Source organism: Ahaetulla prasina, chromosome 6 (genome assembly GCF_028640845.1).
Source record: "Ahaetulla prasina isolate Xishuangbanna chromosome 6, ASM2864084v1, whole genome shotgun sequence".
Lineage (NCBI taxonomy): Eukaryota > Metazoa > Chordata > Lepidosauria > Squamata > Colubridae > Ahaetulla > Ahaetulla prasina.
Window position 1 is genome coordinate 101,553,725 of NC_080544.1, and position 17,358 is coordinate 101,571,082.

Consider the following 17,358-nt stretch of genomic DNA (forward strand, 5'->3'; position numbering starts at 1 on the left):
ACCATGTTCTTATCACCATAAAGAATGCATTGTCAAATTATCATATTAATGGTAAGCTATTTTAAATTTCTTCAGTTGCCAATGGAACCCACTTTTGCCCCAAAATGTACGGAATGTTTCTGAACTCGACATCAGAGTCTGTGAGGATAGTCGGATAAAACCTGTTAACAAGTCTCGTAATTATTACACTGTTTTCAACATATTTAGAGTTCAATTTCTATGGTAGTTCCTGGATTGTCCCGTCTTCCCCTATTTTTAAAGATGGAATTGTTTGTGTTCCTTCACTTATCTAAGATACACTTTTATCTATTCCTGAAGATTTAAACTCATTTACAATAGGTAGATAGAAACATGATCGGGAAGTAGCTATTCCAGGTTTCAATCTTTCTCTCTCGTACTCTTCACAATTATCTGGCCATTTTGATTAGGCACCTGTTTGGTCCAGTATGGTTTCAGAAGGTTTTCTAGAAGTCCTGGCATGTGTTTTGGCCAAGACCCTCATTGCTGCTAGGAATGAGCAAGAGATGAATGCTGAACTGAATTGTGCCTGCATGGACTCTCTATACATGCGGATCTTGTAGAGTGCCATGGTTTATTGAGTAGCTTGGAGATGAATCAACACAAGAGAAGTACGGAGCACCACCGCAGGAAGGCAAAGACTGAACCCGATAGCACACAGGTAAGAGCCTATATTGGGACTAACTTTGGCGATAAGGGTGGAAAAGCATGCTCCGCTCTTTTTACATCTGCAGATAGCCACTTAGCCCTGTTTCGGATGACCAAGTCTCTCCTTGGTAAGGAGGAGCTGGCGGGGGGACTGCTGTTAGGAATAATCTCAGCATCTGTCAGTCGCTCAACTTTCTTCAGATTCTTTGGAAATGACAGGCAACTCTTGAGCCCTGTTAACTGGAAAGAGTTTGAGCGGATTGATCCTAAGGCCACCTGTGTGCTAAACCAACACCTCTCCTAGTTGATTAAGGCTTTCTGGAAGGTGACATGTGCCTGGATCATCCCAGCAGGTACCTATACATACAAATTATATTTGCTTTGTTTGCAGCATTTACTGGCCAATTCAGAATTTCCAGAATTCGTGGAACAAATAAGTCATGGGCAACCTCTTTATAACCCCCCGTCTCTAAGCATATTCGTGGCTACGTTATTTGACTCAGAGGTATCACTCACGCGCTGGAAGATGAGCCGTGAACAGATCGAGCACTGAGGCGAGAAACGGAAACTGTAGGAAGTTGTAATGAAGCCTGCCAACAAATAAACAGAGGATTGATGAAGTCTGCTATAAACCTATAGGAATAAAAACACTGCCTTTATTTTACGCTGCTAATTAAAATGGCTGCATTGCTTAGAAAAGTACGGAGTTATTCCAGCTTCTCTACTACCTTCATTTCTAATGATTCTGCTAACTTTTGCTTCATCTTTACTATGCTACATTAAAATGAATATGGTTTCAAGTTGATTTATCACCAATTAGAATTAGGTGATATCAGATATTGATGATACGGCAGGCTGCAATTATTATAAAGCAGAATCTCTTTCATTTCATAAATCAGCATTCCCCAATCTGATGGCCTATAAATACTGTATGCTGAGGTTAAAAGTCCAGATTTTCCAGCCAGCACGAGGAGCCATGATGGCGTAGTGGTTAGAATGCAGTACAGGTAGTCCTTGAGTTACAAACGTAATGGAGCCTGCCCATTCCATTCGTGACCTAAGGGTTCGTGGGAGTGAATCTCATACCTTGAACAGGATCACTCCCTCCTTTCCCCCACGCACTTGCTAACCGAATGCGAAGTTTGTTAACTGCACATGAGGTATTTCAGGGTGGGAAAGGCCATGGGGCGCCTAGTGATAGAATAGGCCACCTGCCTAAGACCACTCAAGGCCTCCCCGACCCACTGAAATACCTCATGCTTCCCACAATTGCTTTCCTCCCCCAACCTGCCACACCGGGTCACTTACCTTGTGAAGATCCAGCAAGCAGTCTCCTCTCCAGTCTCAGCTGCGTGCGCCCCTCTGACTCTCCAGGCCTCCCCAGGCCTCGCCCAGCATGTTTCTGGCTGAAATGGAGCTTCATTTTGGCCAGCAACATGCAGGACGAATGTTGCAGATCCTCTGCAGTTGTTCGTAAAGGCGAACAACTGCCATGGTGCTGCAAGATTCGTAGTTTCGGGACTTGTTCATAAATGCTAGGGGGGGGCTTATTGCGTAACTTCGAACGTTCACTAAGGGAATGCTCATAACCCGGGGATTACCTGTACTGCAAGCTAACTCACAGCTCACTGCCAAGAGTTCAATTGTGACCGGCTCAAGGTTGACTCAACCTTCAAGCTTTCCGAGATGGGTAAAATGAGGAGCCAGATTGTTGGGGGCAACATGCTGATTCTGTAAACTGCTTAAAGAGGGCTATAAAGCAATGTGAATTGGTATATAAGTCTATGTGCTATTGCTATGATGAACACATTAGAGATACTTATTAATACTGATCCAGAGTGATATTCACACATTGCTACCAAGGGACCAGCATATGCATTTTTGCATTAAATTAAGATTGATTAAACAACTAAAGCGATACCTGTCCGAAGTATTTTTGGAAGACTTTATGTAATTCTGGATGTGCTTCTGAAGCATCAATCAGCATTTTATCTACGTATTTGCTGAAGTCCTTCAGTGCACGAAGTTCAATGTCTTTTTCTTCTGGGGTTTGTGACTGAGTGTTATGTAGTGTTCGGATTTCTCGGGTTAATCGGGAAACCTTTTTAGACAAGCAGAAAAGGAGTTAAAGGAGAATATTAGATGTTAAAATACCAATTAACTTTTATATTAAAATGTTTTATTTTAGCTACAACCAATCATATTTACCCTAACTATGATTTTACTGAGTTCTAAATTAAACTGGATATATTATAGTAGTTATGTCAGGGTTCCAAGGAACACCCCCAACAAAATAAAGCTCTGAGGCTTGAGGTTCCTCAAAGTTCCAATTTATTAGAGATGTCATGTTGGCACAGCTGGGAAAACCCGAAACTGAAAGCTTCCAGGCTTTCCACACCCAGTTGACAGTTCACAGCTCTGCCCCACATCCACAAGTTCATCACATTGTCCAATCAACTCTTCACACTCAATTGGATACCATCTTCAGGCAGTCTCCATCAGATGTAGGATGTCTTTGAATACGGAATGTTGTTATGACTAACTTTCTACCGCTCCAACAACAACCCCTTCCCAACTTCCCCTGCTAAAATATGTGGCAGTTAAGAAGCAAAAAGAAAATTGCCTTCCAAAACTGACAGTTTAAACTAACCTGTTTTGAGACTCTTTCTATTCTGGGCTTCTGATCATCTATTTCTCTGATTAATTTCAAAAAAATTGCATGTTTATCTTTCATTTTTTCCTGGAGAAGGGTCTCTTTTTTCACAAGAGTATCAAGATTAGTTTGCATCGTCTAGAAAAACAAATGTATATGTAAGTCTGTTTAGAAACTTCTTTGAAACTATCCAATCAGCAATCACTACAAAAAATAAATATGAATAGACAAAATAGCGTGAATATGCATTACCACCTCTCCCTAGAAGATATAACCCAGAAGCAAATAATAAAAACAACCCGCTATTTTTATTATTTTTTAGGTGAAACTAAAAAAAAATGCTTTCTTCATGTATCAACTTTGAAAACTTGCTTTTGATGGACTATGACTCACTGATGGCGAACCTTTTCGGCACCGAGGGCTGAAAAGATTGTGTAGAAGCGTCGCACGCATGCACGCTTGTTGGGCTGCACTCCAGAAAGGCCGAATTTCCGGGTTTCTAGTGCACATGCATGCCCGATGATCAGCTGGCACATGCGCACACCAACTTTTGGTCCTGCCGCACGCGCGAAGGACAGCTTATCATCGCATGCACATGCGCGCCAGAAACCTGGAAGACACACAGACAAGGCAGCGCATGCCAGGCAACATGGCTTCGCGTGCCACTTTGGGCACACGTGCCATAGGTTCGCTATCATGGGACTATATCAATACAAGTAGTCCTAGGCTTACCACAGTTCATTTAGTGAACGTTCGAAGTTACAGAAGCACTGAAAAAAGTGACTTATGACCATTTTTCACAGTTACGACCACTGCAATATCCCCATGGTCACATGATCAAAATTCAGGCACTTGGCAACTGACTCATATTTATGTCAGTTGCAGTGTCCCAGGGTCACGTGATCCCCTTTTGTGACCTTCTGACAAGCAAAGTCAATGGGGAAGCCAGATTCACTTAACAACTGTGGCACGTTTTGTTGAGTCCATTTGGGATGAGTTTGACCCTGTGGCTCCCGAGGACGTCGACAGGTTGTTGGGGAGGCTGCACGGCACGACATGTTTACTGGACCCGTGCCCTTCCTGGCTGGTACTGGCCACTCAGGCGGTGACACGAGGCTGGCTCCAGAGGATTATCAACGCTTCTTTATTGGAAGGGGTTTTCCCTGCCGCCTTGAAAGAGGCGGTGGTGAGACCCCTCCTTAAGAAGCCCTCCCTGGACCCAGCTATTTTGGGTAATTATCGTCCAGTCTCCAACCTTCGCTTTGTTGCGAAGGTTGTAGAGAGTGCCGTGGCGCGACAGCTACCCCAATACCTGGATGAAGATGTCTATCTAGACCCGTTCCAGTCCGGCTTCCGACGCGGATACAGCACGGAGACAGCTTTGGTCGCATTGGTGGATGATCTCTGGAGGGCCAGGGACAGGGGTTATTCCTCTGCCCTGGTCCTATTAGACCTCTCGGCGTTCGATACCATCGACCATGGTATCTGCTGCGCCGGCTGGGGATTGGGAGTGGAGGCACCGATATCGGTGGTTCTCCTCCTATCTCTCCGACCGGACGCAGACGGTGTTGACGGGGGCAGAGGTCGACCGCGAGGGGCCTCACTTGTGGGGTCCCGCAGGGGTCGATTCTCGCCCTGCTGTTCAACATCTACATGAAGCCGCTGGGTGAGATCATCAGTGGTTTCGGGTGAGATACCAGCAGTACGCTGATGATACTCAGCTGTATTTTCCACCCCGGCCACCCCAATGAAGTTGTTGAAGTGCTGTCCCGGTGTTTGGAAGCCGACGGGTCTGGATGGGGAGAAACAGGCTCAAGCTTAATCCTCCAAGACGGAGTGGCTGTGGATGCCGGCATCCCGATTCAGTCAGCTGCAGCCGCAGCTGGCTGTCGGAGGCGCAGTTATTGGCCCCAAAGGATAGGGTGCGCAACTTAGGCGCCCTCCTGGATGATCGGCTGTCGCTTGAAGATCATTTGACGGCCGTCTCCAGGAGGGCCTTCTACCAGGTTCGCCTGGTCCGCAGTTGCGCCTTCCTTGATCGGGATGCCTTATGCACAGTCACTCATGCCCTCGTTACCTCTCGCTTGGATTACTGTAATGCTCTCACATGGGGCTCCCCTTGAAGTGCACTCGAGGCTTCAGTTAGTCCAGAATGCAGCTGCGCTGGTGATAGAGGAGCTACGCGTAGCTCCCATGTAACACCGCCTCCCGCGCAGACTGCACTGGCTGCCTGTGGCCTTTCGAGTGCACTTTAAGGTGTTGGTTACGACCTTTAAAGCGCTCCATGGCTTAGGACCTGGGTACTTACGGGACCGCCTGCTGTTACCACATGCCTCCCACCGACCCGTACGCTCCCATAGAGAGGGACTTCTCAGGGTGCCGTCCGCCAAACAATGTCGGCTGGCGGCCCCCAGGGGAAGGGCCTTCTCTGTGGGGGCTCCCACTCTCTGGAACGAGCTTCCCCCTGGTTTACGTCAAATACCTGACCTTCGGACATTCCGTCGCGAACTGAAGACCCATCTTTTTATTCGCGCGGGGCTGGCTTAATTGGATTTTAAAAGGGAATTTTACCAATTTTAAATGGGGTTTTAATTGACGATGATTTTTAACATCAGGCTAATTTTGAATAAGTTTTTTAAGGGTATTTAAATTGTGTATATTTGTATTGTTGGTTTTATTTTGCCTGTACACCGCCCTGAGTCCTTCGGGAGAAGGGCGGTATAAAAATCAAATTAAATAAATAAATAAATAAATACTAACTTAACAATTGCAGTGAGTCACTTAACAACTGTGGCAAGAAAGGTCATAAAATGGGGACAAAACTCACTTAACAAATGTCTCATTTAGCAACAGGAATTTTGGGCTCCATTGTGGTCGTTAAATCAAGGACTACTTAAATCTATTTAGGAATAAAAATGTATAAAATATAAAATGCACATAAGTAACAGTATTTAGGCGGTTCTGGTGTGAGAGAATATATATCATCTTTACACGTTTGAAACTGCAGTTTACTGTCATATTTCCCACAGCATGAGCCACAGTGGCGCAGTGGTTAGAGTGCAGTACTGCAGGCTACTTCTGCTGATTGCCGGCTGCCTGCAATTTGGCAGTTCGAATTTCACCAGGCTCAAGGTTGACTCAGCCTTCCATCCTTCCGAGGTGGGTAAAATAAGGGCCCAGATTGTTGGGGGGAATATGCTGACTCTGAAAACCACTTAGAGAGGGCTGTAAAGCATTGTAAAGCGGTATATAAGTCTAAGTGCTATTGCTATTGCTATTGCTACAATTACTACTACTAAACGCCCGCCTAAAATATGCAACCTGCACATTGATTTTGGCCTTAATTGCACCAGGCATGAGGCAGTTCTAAAGCCACCTGTAGGAATGTCAAAAAAACATCCCTTCTGTGATACAAGTCTAGCGCTTTCATGTTTGTGTGATATCATAATATACAAAGGAGTGTGAGAATATAGACAGATAGGAATAGAGTGTTCTAAGGAAAAATAAATCTGGATCTGAAGAAAAGGGTCTTCCAGTCACCTCTTTACCTGAATATCTTCTTGAAGCTCCTTGATCTGCCTTCGTTTATATCGATATTTCTCATCAGTAGCTCTCTTTTCTTCTTCCAGTTTTGTTTTCTCTTTATACTCTTCACCTATGAAATATTACTGGATATTGAAGACACTATGTGGAGGCTACTTAGGTCTACTTTCTAACATAATGAAATGGATACAGCTAGCCTGCAATAACACTTCCAATATGGAATACATTATAGAAACTTGCATTTGTATGCAAATGAATGTATGCAAATGAATGGATAATGCAATGAATTCAATGTTAATGGGCTTTTGAAGACATTTGAGCCACTACTTAATTATCGTTTAGTTCCAAATTGTTTAGATAAACTTTCATTTTAAAAAAATAATTTTCTTCATGCTTACATTCTTTTAAGAAATCTTATATATTAATTGTAATGATGTATGAACATAAATAATAGAGCCAGCAGAGGGAGCAAAAGTTAAAAGAAAATAGCTTTCCAGGACTACATTATTTTGAAGTTGTACTGTAGTATCAGGGTACAATGAAAAGGGAAGGTTTTGTGTTTTAAATAATCTTTCAATTAAATATTTTCTGTCCCATTCTAAGTGCAGAATTTGCTGTCCTTCACTGTAAATTAATTTTTTTTCTTTTGGTAATGATTAATATATGAAAAATTGCTTCTCAAATCAAAAGAAAAAAAAGATTGCCAAAAGCCATTTCTGTTTCCGTTCCCAACTACCAAAAGCCATTTGTATTTCAGTTCCCAGCTACCATGCGTTTTTTACAAGGGTCTTCCTTCATAAAAATTTGGTGGGCCATATTAAGACAAATGTTTCTGAAACCTTTACAATCAGCTCCTCCTTTCCCTGCAGTTGTGATTTACCCAGCCTGCTTCGTTTCTGGTTGTTTTCAAGTGATTACATTTTTAAAGGAGAATATTTGCAGCTCAGCGTTGGATTTCTGCTTTATAATGCCTCTTGATAAGACTGCACTTGGAATATTGCATCCAATTTTGGTCATCAAATATAAAAAAAGTGTTGTGACTCTGGAAAAATGCAGAGAAGAGCAACAAAGATGATTGGGGGGGGCTGAAGGCTAAAACATATGAAGAACATTTGCAGGAATTGGGTATGTCTAATTTAATGAAAAGAAGGACCAGGGATGACATGATAGTGGTGTCCTAATATCTGAGGGGCTGCCACAAAGAAGAGGGGGGTCAACCTAGTTTCCAAACCACTAGAAGGCAAGACGAGAAGCAATGGATGGAAGCTGAACAAAGAGAAAAGCATCCTAGAACTAAGGAGAAAGTCCCTGACAGTAAGAACAATCAACCAGTGGAACAACTTGCCTTCAGAAATTGTGAGTGTTGCAACACTGGAGGCTTTTAAGGAGGGACTGGACAACCATTTATCTAAAATGGTACAGGGTTTCCTGCTTGAGCAGGGACTAGAGGACTTCCAAGGTCCCTTCCAACTCTGTTATATCTGTTATATGTTATATGTGAATGAAGATTCCATCCTAATATGTTGCAGTTAGGAGGAAAGGGGGGAAAAAGGGGACGTGGTTGCCTGACCATGCAGTTAAATAGTATTACTCAATCTTGAAAATTATGAATGCAACTGAACTGGAAAGTGAAACACAATTTCTATACCCAAAGAAAATCATTTGTAGTCGCAAGTATTTTACAAACGCATATTTTCATACAACAGCTCTAGGAGATAAGCTATATTTTTAATAATGGCTTGCCCAAAGCTATCCAGCAAGTCAGGATTCCCAGAATGCCCATAGCTATCTTCTCCACCAAAACTGGGATTGTATCCCAACAGTGCTGTCCTATCTGGATCTTTTCTAATCCCCAAAGATTTAGTATAAAGGCTATTCTATTTACCTATGCAGGTACCATACTCAATACTGCTCCTTCTCCTTCTTTGCTCTTACGCCTCGCACATAAAGCCATAATGTACTTACTTACTTTTCTCTACAACTTGCTTGAATGAGTTCCTGTACTGGCTGTTACAGTTATTAAGTACATGCAGAGTATTTTCTAGGGCTATACATTCTCTCTCAGCTTTTTGGATCTTTGCATCCAAGGTATCTCCTTCACGCTGAAGGTCTTCCTTCTCTTGGGCAGCCTTGAAATAATGTAAACATTTATATTAAAAAGAAAAGCTGAAGTTACTTTGTGACTAAATGCTTAAGTTCTAAGTTTGTGTTTAGTGACAACTTCAGTGACAGCATTTAATCTTCTCTTCTGTTGGCCTCTTTTTCAAGTGCCTTCATTTTTCCAAGCGTCGGGCTTTTACAGTGACTCTTGCCATCATATTATGTATCCAACATATTTAACTTTTTAGTTTTATTGTTAACCTTTCCATTGTAGGTAGTGTCTTACTTTCATTTAATACTAAATTATCTGTTCTTCGTGCAGTTCAAGGAATTCTCAAATATTTGCTCTAGTACCAGAATTAAAGGATTTAATTTCTCTGCAATACCATTATTTCTCTTTGCTCAGCCTTCTTGATGGTCAGTCATATTTTACAATCCTATTTTTATAACTGAAATAAACCATGGAGTTCCTCCTACTTCCTTGTTGTCAGAAAGATAATTCTTCACTTTAATTTTATCCCAACTTGTCAACCTTTCTCTTAAGTAGCATCTCTTTATTTCATGACTATAGTCAGCATCCCAATAACTTCCCAAAAAATTCTACAATTTTTAGAATTTCTAAAAAAACCCCAGGGTTTTCAAGCTATCGTATCAAATCCAAGTAAGAAGTTTACCTTTATAACATAATAAGCCTGAGTTTTCTCTTCTTCTCCTTCTGGAGGCATCATGACAATGGTAACAATTTCATATCTGCTTTTCAGTTTCTCAATTTTACTCAGTCGCTCATGAAATTCTGAACTAATTGAAGGAGAGATTGAAAAATAAGCCAACTGGGCTGTTTGATAGGAAAAAAAACCAGTTTTACTTTTTTTTATGAACTTACAAGCTGCATCAGCTAAGACTACCCTGTTTCCCCGAAAATAAGACCCAAACGGAAAACAAGTCCTAGCATAATTTTTCAGGATGCTCGTAATATAAGCCTTACCCCCAAATAAGCCCGTTAAGACTGTCAGCCAGATGGATGCATTTAGTACCGTATTTCTCCAAAAATAAGACCTAGCCAGAAAATAAGCCCTAATGCGTCTTTTGGAGCAAAAATTAATATAAGACCTGGTCTTATTTTTGGGGAAACATGGTACACAGTTCTCAATGCCTCTCAAACTTGAGATGATTTTCCATAAAAAACCCTAGGTCTGTTAGTCTCCTTTTCATTTTTGTAAAACAGAACATGGTTAGCAGTGAAGCTTGTAACTAAATCCTTTTCAATCAAATCTTTTAAAATCTTTGTAGTGAGCCTTCCTTTCATTAGATCCCGTGTCCTTAAATTCTGGCTAAAACATGGAAGCCTGTAAAACAAATTAGAGAAGGGCAATTGGGAACACATAGTAGTCCTTAATCATGAATGTTATTAGAGGAAATCATCAAAATACTATTTGATAGTTCAATAGGACCAAAAGGTAACATGGAGGGACAAGACACAATATATATACTGCCTTTCCACAAAATGGTGAGTCCCAAATTTTATAAAAAGCAACTCTGATGAAGATAGGTTTTGCTTCCAATAAGGCAGTTGATGAACCCTAAAGCAGAGGGAGTGATACAGCAATAATTAAGGTTCTCCCCACTTTTTCAAGGAAGGAAAAAAACAGTGTTACATGGCAGATCTCTGCATCATGGGGATTCACTAACTGTCTAGTGAATCTTACCCAAATATTTAAAGATTGGCATTTCAGTCCTACAGCTGCAAAAGCTGCCCCCTGCTGATTATATCTTAATATTGCCACGGCTAGAAGAGAATGAGCAACAGCAGGAAACAACCTCAAATCAAATTATATGCAAGTGCCAATTAGTAATGTAATTATCAACGGAAAAACATAGAGTCTGCCTCTTTGGCGAAAGAGTAGGCTCCAGTCCTACTAAATCACTCTAATTTCCTATTGCGTGGGTTGTGGATGGAGAAGGAGGGTGGGGAAAAAGCTGCCAGATCAGCTGGCTGAGTTGTTCATTTCCCAGTTGGGTTTAACCACCCGCTGTGCACAGTCTTATTTCTTGTTATTTAAAGTTGGAGAAAACAGGGCTTTCTCGACCCTAATTTATGACTGGCAATTTACCGTCAAGGGTTTTAAAGTCTTTTCTGTTATACATTTAAGAGAATTCCGCAGGAGAGAATTTTGAGAGTAGGCATCTGCTTCGGCCCTACCGGTAGTCCTCGACTTGCAACAGTTCATTTAATTCGAACACTCTTTGAAGTTACAACGGGCACTAAAAAAAGTGACTTATGGCCTTTTTCCACACTTTTGACCTTCGCAGCCCCAGGGTCATTATGATTTACATTCAGACACTTGACTACTGGTTCATATTTACGATGCTGGCCACGTCCCCGGGCTCATGTGACCATCTTTTGTGACCTACTGACCAACAAAGTCAATGGAGAAGCCAGATTCTCTTAACAACCGTGATACTAACTTAACAACTGCAGTGATTCACTTGACAACTGTGGCAAGAAAGGTGGTAAAATGAGGCAAAACTCACTTAACAAATTTTTCAGTTGACAACATCAATTTGGGGCTCAACTGTGATCGTAAGTCGAGGAGTACCCATACTTCTGCATTTTAATGTAAGGTAAAGGAAATCTGAGGGACTGCAAAATCTAGACCGGGGTGCCTTATGCACAGTCACTCACGCCCTCGTGATGTCTCGCCTGGATTATTGCAATGCTCTCTACATGGGGCTCCCCTTGAGGGGCATCCGGAGGCTCCAGTTAGTCCAGAATGCAGCTGCGCGGGTGATAGAGGGAGCCCCTCGTGGCTCCCGTGTGACACCTCTCCTGCGCAGACTGCACTGGCTACCTGTGGCCTTCCGGGTGCGCTTCAAGGTGCTGGTGACAATCTTTAAAGCGCTCCATGGCATAGGGCTGGGCTATTTACGGGACCGCCTACTGCTACCGAATACCTCTCACCGACCCGTGCGCTCTCACAGAGAGGGACTCCTCAGGGTGCCGTCAGCTAGGCAGTGCCGTCTGGCGACACCCAGGGGAAGGGCCTTCTCTGTGGGGGCTCCCACCCTCTGGAACGAACTCCCCCCAGGACTCCGTCAACTTCCGGACCTCCGAACCTTTCGTCGCGAGCTTAAAACACACTTATTTATCTGCGCGGGACTGGATTAGATTTTAAAGTTATGGGTTTTAAGGGGTTTTTATTATTTATACTATTTTAAATTTGGGCAATAGAATAAGTTTTTTAATTGGTGTTTTTTAATCTGTATTTATATGTATTTTAACTGCCTGTGAACCGCCCTGAGTCCTTAGGGAGATAGGGCGGTATATAAATTTGAAAAATAAATAAAAATAAATAAAATAAATAAAAATGTTTTATAAAAAGATGAATAAATGCAATTTCAAAAAAAAAGTTTGCAGATGAAGAGCAAGCACATCCTGGTTTAAGCCTACCCTCAAAGAGTTCACTGGCAGACCTTTGACCAAATAATAGCAGAGCATGCGCGAAATGGCGGCGACCTGATTTCGTGGAGAGGGCAAGCGGGGCATTCCCTGGCCGAGGCGTTGCTTCTGCCGACCGCCGGGCTGCTTGGATCGCTGGCTCCGGGAGAATAGCATGTCGGCAACCGAGGGAGAGGTCTTTGGGCTTTGGAAGCCCCTCGGTTGCTGAGAACGGAGCCGCGGATGAGCAGCGGATGGCGGCGGCCATTCTCAGGCGATGGGGGGGTGTTCCGGCCTGGTTCCGGCTCCGGGAGAGCAGCATGTCGGCAACCGAGGGAGAGGCCTTCGGGCTTTGGAAGACCCTCGGTTGCCGAGAACGGAGCCGTGGACGGGCAGCGGATACGGCGGCCAGTTTCGGGCGATGGGCGATGGGGGGTGGGGCTTGCCGGCCTGGTGTGGCCTGAGGCCCACCCATCGGTGGCGTTCGTGCCGCGACTACCATCAGTTGATTCCGGACTTCCTATCGGCCTTGGACATCGGCCGACCCCTCAGCCTGCGCCTGAGGCCCACCCATCGGCGGCATCCATGCCGCGATTACCATCAGCTGATTCCGGACTTCCTACCGGCCTTGGACATCGGCCGACCCCCAGCCTGCGCCGCGGCTACCATCAGCGGCGGTATGAGTTCGGACTTCTAATCCACCTGGACATCGGCCGGCCCCCCCAGCCTGTTCCTAGCCTGTTCCTGGCCGCGGCCTGCGAACTTTAATTGCAGTGGAGGTATGGTAGTGGCCCCGTTATCGGCCACGATTTCCATCGACGACATCGATGACGGCCTTGGTTTTGGCCGCGCTAACCCTCTTCTGCTGCGTCATCTTCGGCCGCGTTAAGCACGCTAGTGGCTTTTTGGGCCACATTTTTATCACCATTAACAGCTTGGCGAGAGTGAACTTTCTAAATTTTTAACAACTAACAGCGTGTCTTGACCGGGTCATTTGAAGGATTGTGATGCCTACACCAGTTAGGGATGGACCCCCTTTTTTGCCTTTTATTATTTCTTCTCCATGAGATACTCGCCTATTGACCTCTTTCGACTGCGAGGTTCCCCCGCCTCGCAGGAATGGCCCTCCAAGTTATCGAGGGCCTACCTCAACGAAGGGTTTTGGGACCCAGAGAGGTGGCATGCTGCTAAGAAGAATGTATGGGGTTTTTTAAATAGATTTTTAAATAAGGGTTTTTTAAAGGGGGGGAGGGATAAGACGGGTGTGGGGGAGAACCCGTCGGGGAGGGATCCAGCCCCGGTACCAGTTCGCGGCACTATTACATCTGGTCTGAAGGCAGGGGAGGGTTCGTTCCAGGACTAGAGGGTGGGTCAATCTGTAGGGTAAGTGGGAGAGGCAGATATGGCGGAGGGGGGGCCATATCGAGTGTGGGGAGCACGTGCTCGATGTCTGAAAGGGATCACGTGCTCCGGCCCCTTAGTCCCTACCCGTTCCTCAGGCGGCCATGGTCCTCAGAGCCTGGATTTTGGTTGATGTTATGTAATGCCGGTCCGTGGCAAATAAAGCCCCCTTGATTTGTGATCTTATTCAGGGGGAGTCCGCGGACCTTATGGGCATTACGGAGACCTGGTTGGGGCCAGAGGGGGGGGTTCCCCTCGTTGAACTGTGCCCCCCAGGTTTCCGAGCATTCCATCAGCCGAGGGCCCAGGGTAGGGGTGGAGGGGTGGCGGTTGTCATTAAGGAAGATCTAGAGCCGAGGGAGGCCACTGTTCCTCAGATTGCCGGCTGTGAATCCCTCTATGTGAGGTGGGGCCATAGGAATCAGTTGGGCTTGTTGATCACGTACCTGGCTCCTTGCTGCGTGACCACAGCCCTGCCCGAGCTGCTGGAGTTATTTGCCACTGTGGCAGTTGAGACCCCCAGACTGATAGTTATGGGGGATTCCACCTTGCCACCAGCTGGCTTATCATCGACTGCAGCCCGGGAGTTCCAGGCTTCCATGACGGCCTTGGACCTGATTCGAGTAAATGATGGCCCTACGCACATGGGGGGAGGCACGCTGGATCTGATTTATATCTCTGGTCAGTGGCTAAATGATCTGATACTAGGCGATTTAGTAACAGAACCAATGTCATGGACAGATCATTTTCTCCTTCGTCTGGACTTCCGAACCGCTACCCACCATCGCAGGGAGACGGAACCTACGTTGGTTCCGTCCCAGGCGCCTGATGGACCCTGAGAGGTTCCTGGCGGGCTTGGGCCATTCCTGAGGATCTGGCCCACGGCACGACTGAGGAACTAGTTGCGGCCTGGGAACAGGCCGCGGCTGGGGCCTTGGACCGTGTCGTGCCTTTGCGGCCTCTGACCCGGCGCAGATCTCGTCTGGCCCCTTGGTTCTCCGAGGGGCTGAGAGAGATGAAACGCCGGAGAAGACGCCTAGAAACGCGGAGGTCCAGTCATTCCGAAGCTGATCGGACACTAGTTAGGTCCTATTCTAGGACCTACCTAGTGGCAATGAGGGAGGCGAGGCGTTCCTACGCCTCCACCCTCATTGCGTCGGCAGATAACCGCCCGGCCGCCCTGTTTCGGGTGACCCGTTCCCTCCTTCATCAGGAGGTGCGGGATGACCCGTTACAGGGACGTGCCGAGGAGTTTAGTGGTTATCTATATGACAAAATCGCTCAGCTCCGGGATGGTCTGGACCGAAATTGGGATGATCCAAGCGAGGGAGAGGAGGCACGTCTTGTTTTTATTTATTTATTTATTTATTGTTTGAATTTATATACCGCCCTATCTCCCAAAGGACTCAGGGCGGTTCACAGGCATATAAAAACATCAATATACAAATTAAAACAATCATTAAAAAACTTATTCTACTGCCCAATTAATTAAAAGTAAAAAATATAGATATTAAAATCAATTTAAAAACCCCTCTAAATTTAAAATCTAAAAAACTAAGCCAGTCCTGCACAGATGAATAAATGAGTCTTGAGCTCGCGACGGAAGGTTCGAAGGTCCGGAAGTTGACGGAGTCCTGGGGGGAGTTCGTTCCAGAGGGCGGGAGCCCCCACAGAGAAGGCCCTTCCCCTGGGCGTCGCCAGGCGACACTGCCTAGCTGACGGCACCCTGAGGTCCCTCTCTGTGAGAGCGCACGGGTCGGTGAGAGGTATCTGGTCGCAGTAGGCGGTCCCGTAAATAACCCGGCCCTATGCCATGGAGCGCTTTAAAGGTGGTCACCAAAACCTTGAAGCGCACCCGGAAAGCCACAGGTAGCCAGTGCAGACCGCGCAGGATAGGTGTTATACGGGAGCCACGAGGGGCTCCATCTATCACCCGCGCAGCCGCATTCTGGACTAACTGTAGCCTCGGATGCCCTTCAAGGAGCCCCATGTGAGGCGTTGCAGTAATCCAGGCGAGGCGTCACGAGGCGTGGTGACCGTGCATAGGGCCTCCCGGTCCAGAAAGGCGCAACTGGCGCACCAAGCGAACCTGGTAGAACGCTCTCCTGGAGCGGCTGTCAAATGATCTTCTAGAGACAGCCGTTCATCCAGGAGGGCGCCTAAGTTGCGCACCCTCTCCATCGGGGCCAATGACTCGCCACCGATGGTCAGCTGCGGATTTAGCTGACTGTACCGGGATGCCGCATCCACAGCCACTCTGTCTTGGAGGATTGAGCTTGAGCCTGTTTCTCCCCATCCAGACCCGTCGGCCTCCAGACACGGGACAGCACTTGATAACCGTTGGGGTGGTCGGTGTGGAAAAGTACAGCTGGGTGTCATCCGCGTACAGCTGGTACCTCACACGAACCACTGATGATCTCACCCAGCGGCTTCATATAGATGTTGAACAGAAGGCGAGAGGATCGATCCCTCGGCACCCCACAAGTGAGGCGCCTCGGGGCGACCTCTGCCCCCTGTCAACACCGACTGCGACGGTCAGAGAGATAGGAGGAGAACCACCGATAAGCGGTGCCTCCACTCCCAATCCCTCAACGGCGCAGCAGGATACCATGGTCGATGGTATCGAAAGCCGCTGAGAGGTCTAATAGGACCAGGGCAGAGGAACAACCCCTATCCTGGCCCTCCAGAGATCATCCACCAACGCGACCAAAGCCGTCTCCGTGCTGTAACCGGGCCGGAAACCGGACTGGAACGGGTCTAGATAGACAGTTTCATCCAGGTGCAAGGGAAACTGATATGCCACCATACTCTCTACAACCTTCGCCGCGAAGCGAAGGTTGGAGACCGGACGATAATTACCTAAAACAGCGGGTCAGGAAGGCTTCTTGAGGAGGGCCTCACCACCGCCTCTTTCAAGGCGGCGGGAAAGACACCCTCCACCAAAGAAGCGCTCGTAATCGCCTGGAGCCAGCCTCGTGTCACCTCCTGCGTGGCCAGCACCAACCAGGAGGGGCACGGGTCCAGTAAACACGTGGTGGCATTCAGCCTCCCCAACAACCTGTCCATGTCCTCGGGAGCGACAGGGTCAAACTCATCCCATAAAATGTCACCAAGACCACCCTCAGCCGTCTCACCCGTATCACGCAATCTTGGTCCAAACCACCCCGAAGCTGAACGATTTTATCGTATAGATAACCGTTAAACTCCTCAGCACGTCCCTGCACCGGGTCATCCCGCTCCCCCTGGTGTAGGAGGGAGCGGGTCACCCGAAACAGGGCGGCTGGGCGGTTATCTGCCGATGCAATGAGGGAGGAGGCGTAGCTGCGCCTCGCCTCCCTCATTGCCACTAGGTAAGCCCTAGTATAGGACTTCACTAGTGTGCGATCAGCTTCTGAACGGCTGAACCTCCAGGAACTCTCTAGGCGTCTTCTCCGGCGCTTCATCCTCTCAGCTCCTCGGAGAACCAAGGGCGGTTGGGACCTGCGCGGGTCAGAGGTCGCAAAGGCACGACCGGTCTAAGGCCCCGCGGCCCGTTCCCAGGCCGCAACAAGTTCCTCAG

The 17,358-nt window shown here is 46.5% G+C and overlaps 1 protein-coding gene across 1 annotated transcript in view; it reads right to left on the reverse strand.

Moving 5' to 3' along the window:
* The window catches only part of CCDC39 (coiled-coil domain containing 39), a 36,682-nt gene that overhangs the window by 420 nt on the left and 18,904 nt on the right, over positions 1–17,358 (reverse strand). Inside the window, exons 14-19 of the mRNA XM_058187504.1 lie at positions 9,637–9,760; positions 8,832–8,991; positions 6,868–6,974; positions 3,317–3,457; positions 2,588–2,767; positions 1,183–1,256 (exon numbers count right to left, since the gene is read on the reverse strand). Of these exons, the coding sequence (XP_058043487.1) occupies positions 1,183–1,256; positions 2,588–2,767; positions 3,317–3,457; positions 6,868–6,974; positions 8,832–8,991; positions 9,637–9,760 (786 nt within the window). The remainder of the gene's footprint in view (positions 1–1,182; positions 1,257–2,587; positions 2,768–3,316; positions 3,458–6,867; positions 6,975–8,831; positions 8,992–9,636; positions 9,761–17,358) is intronic.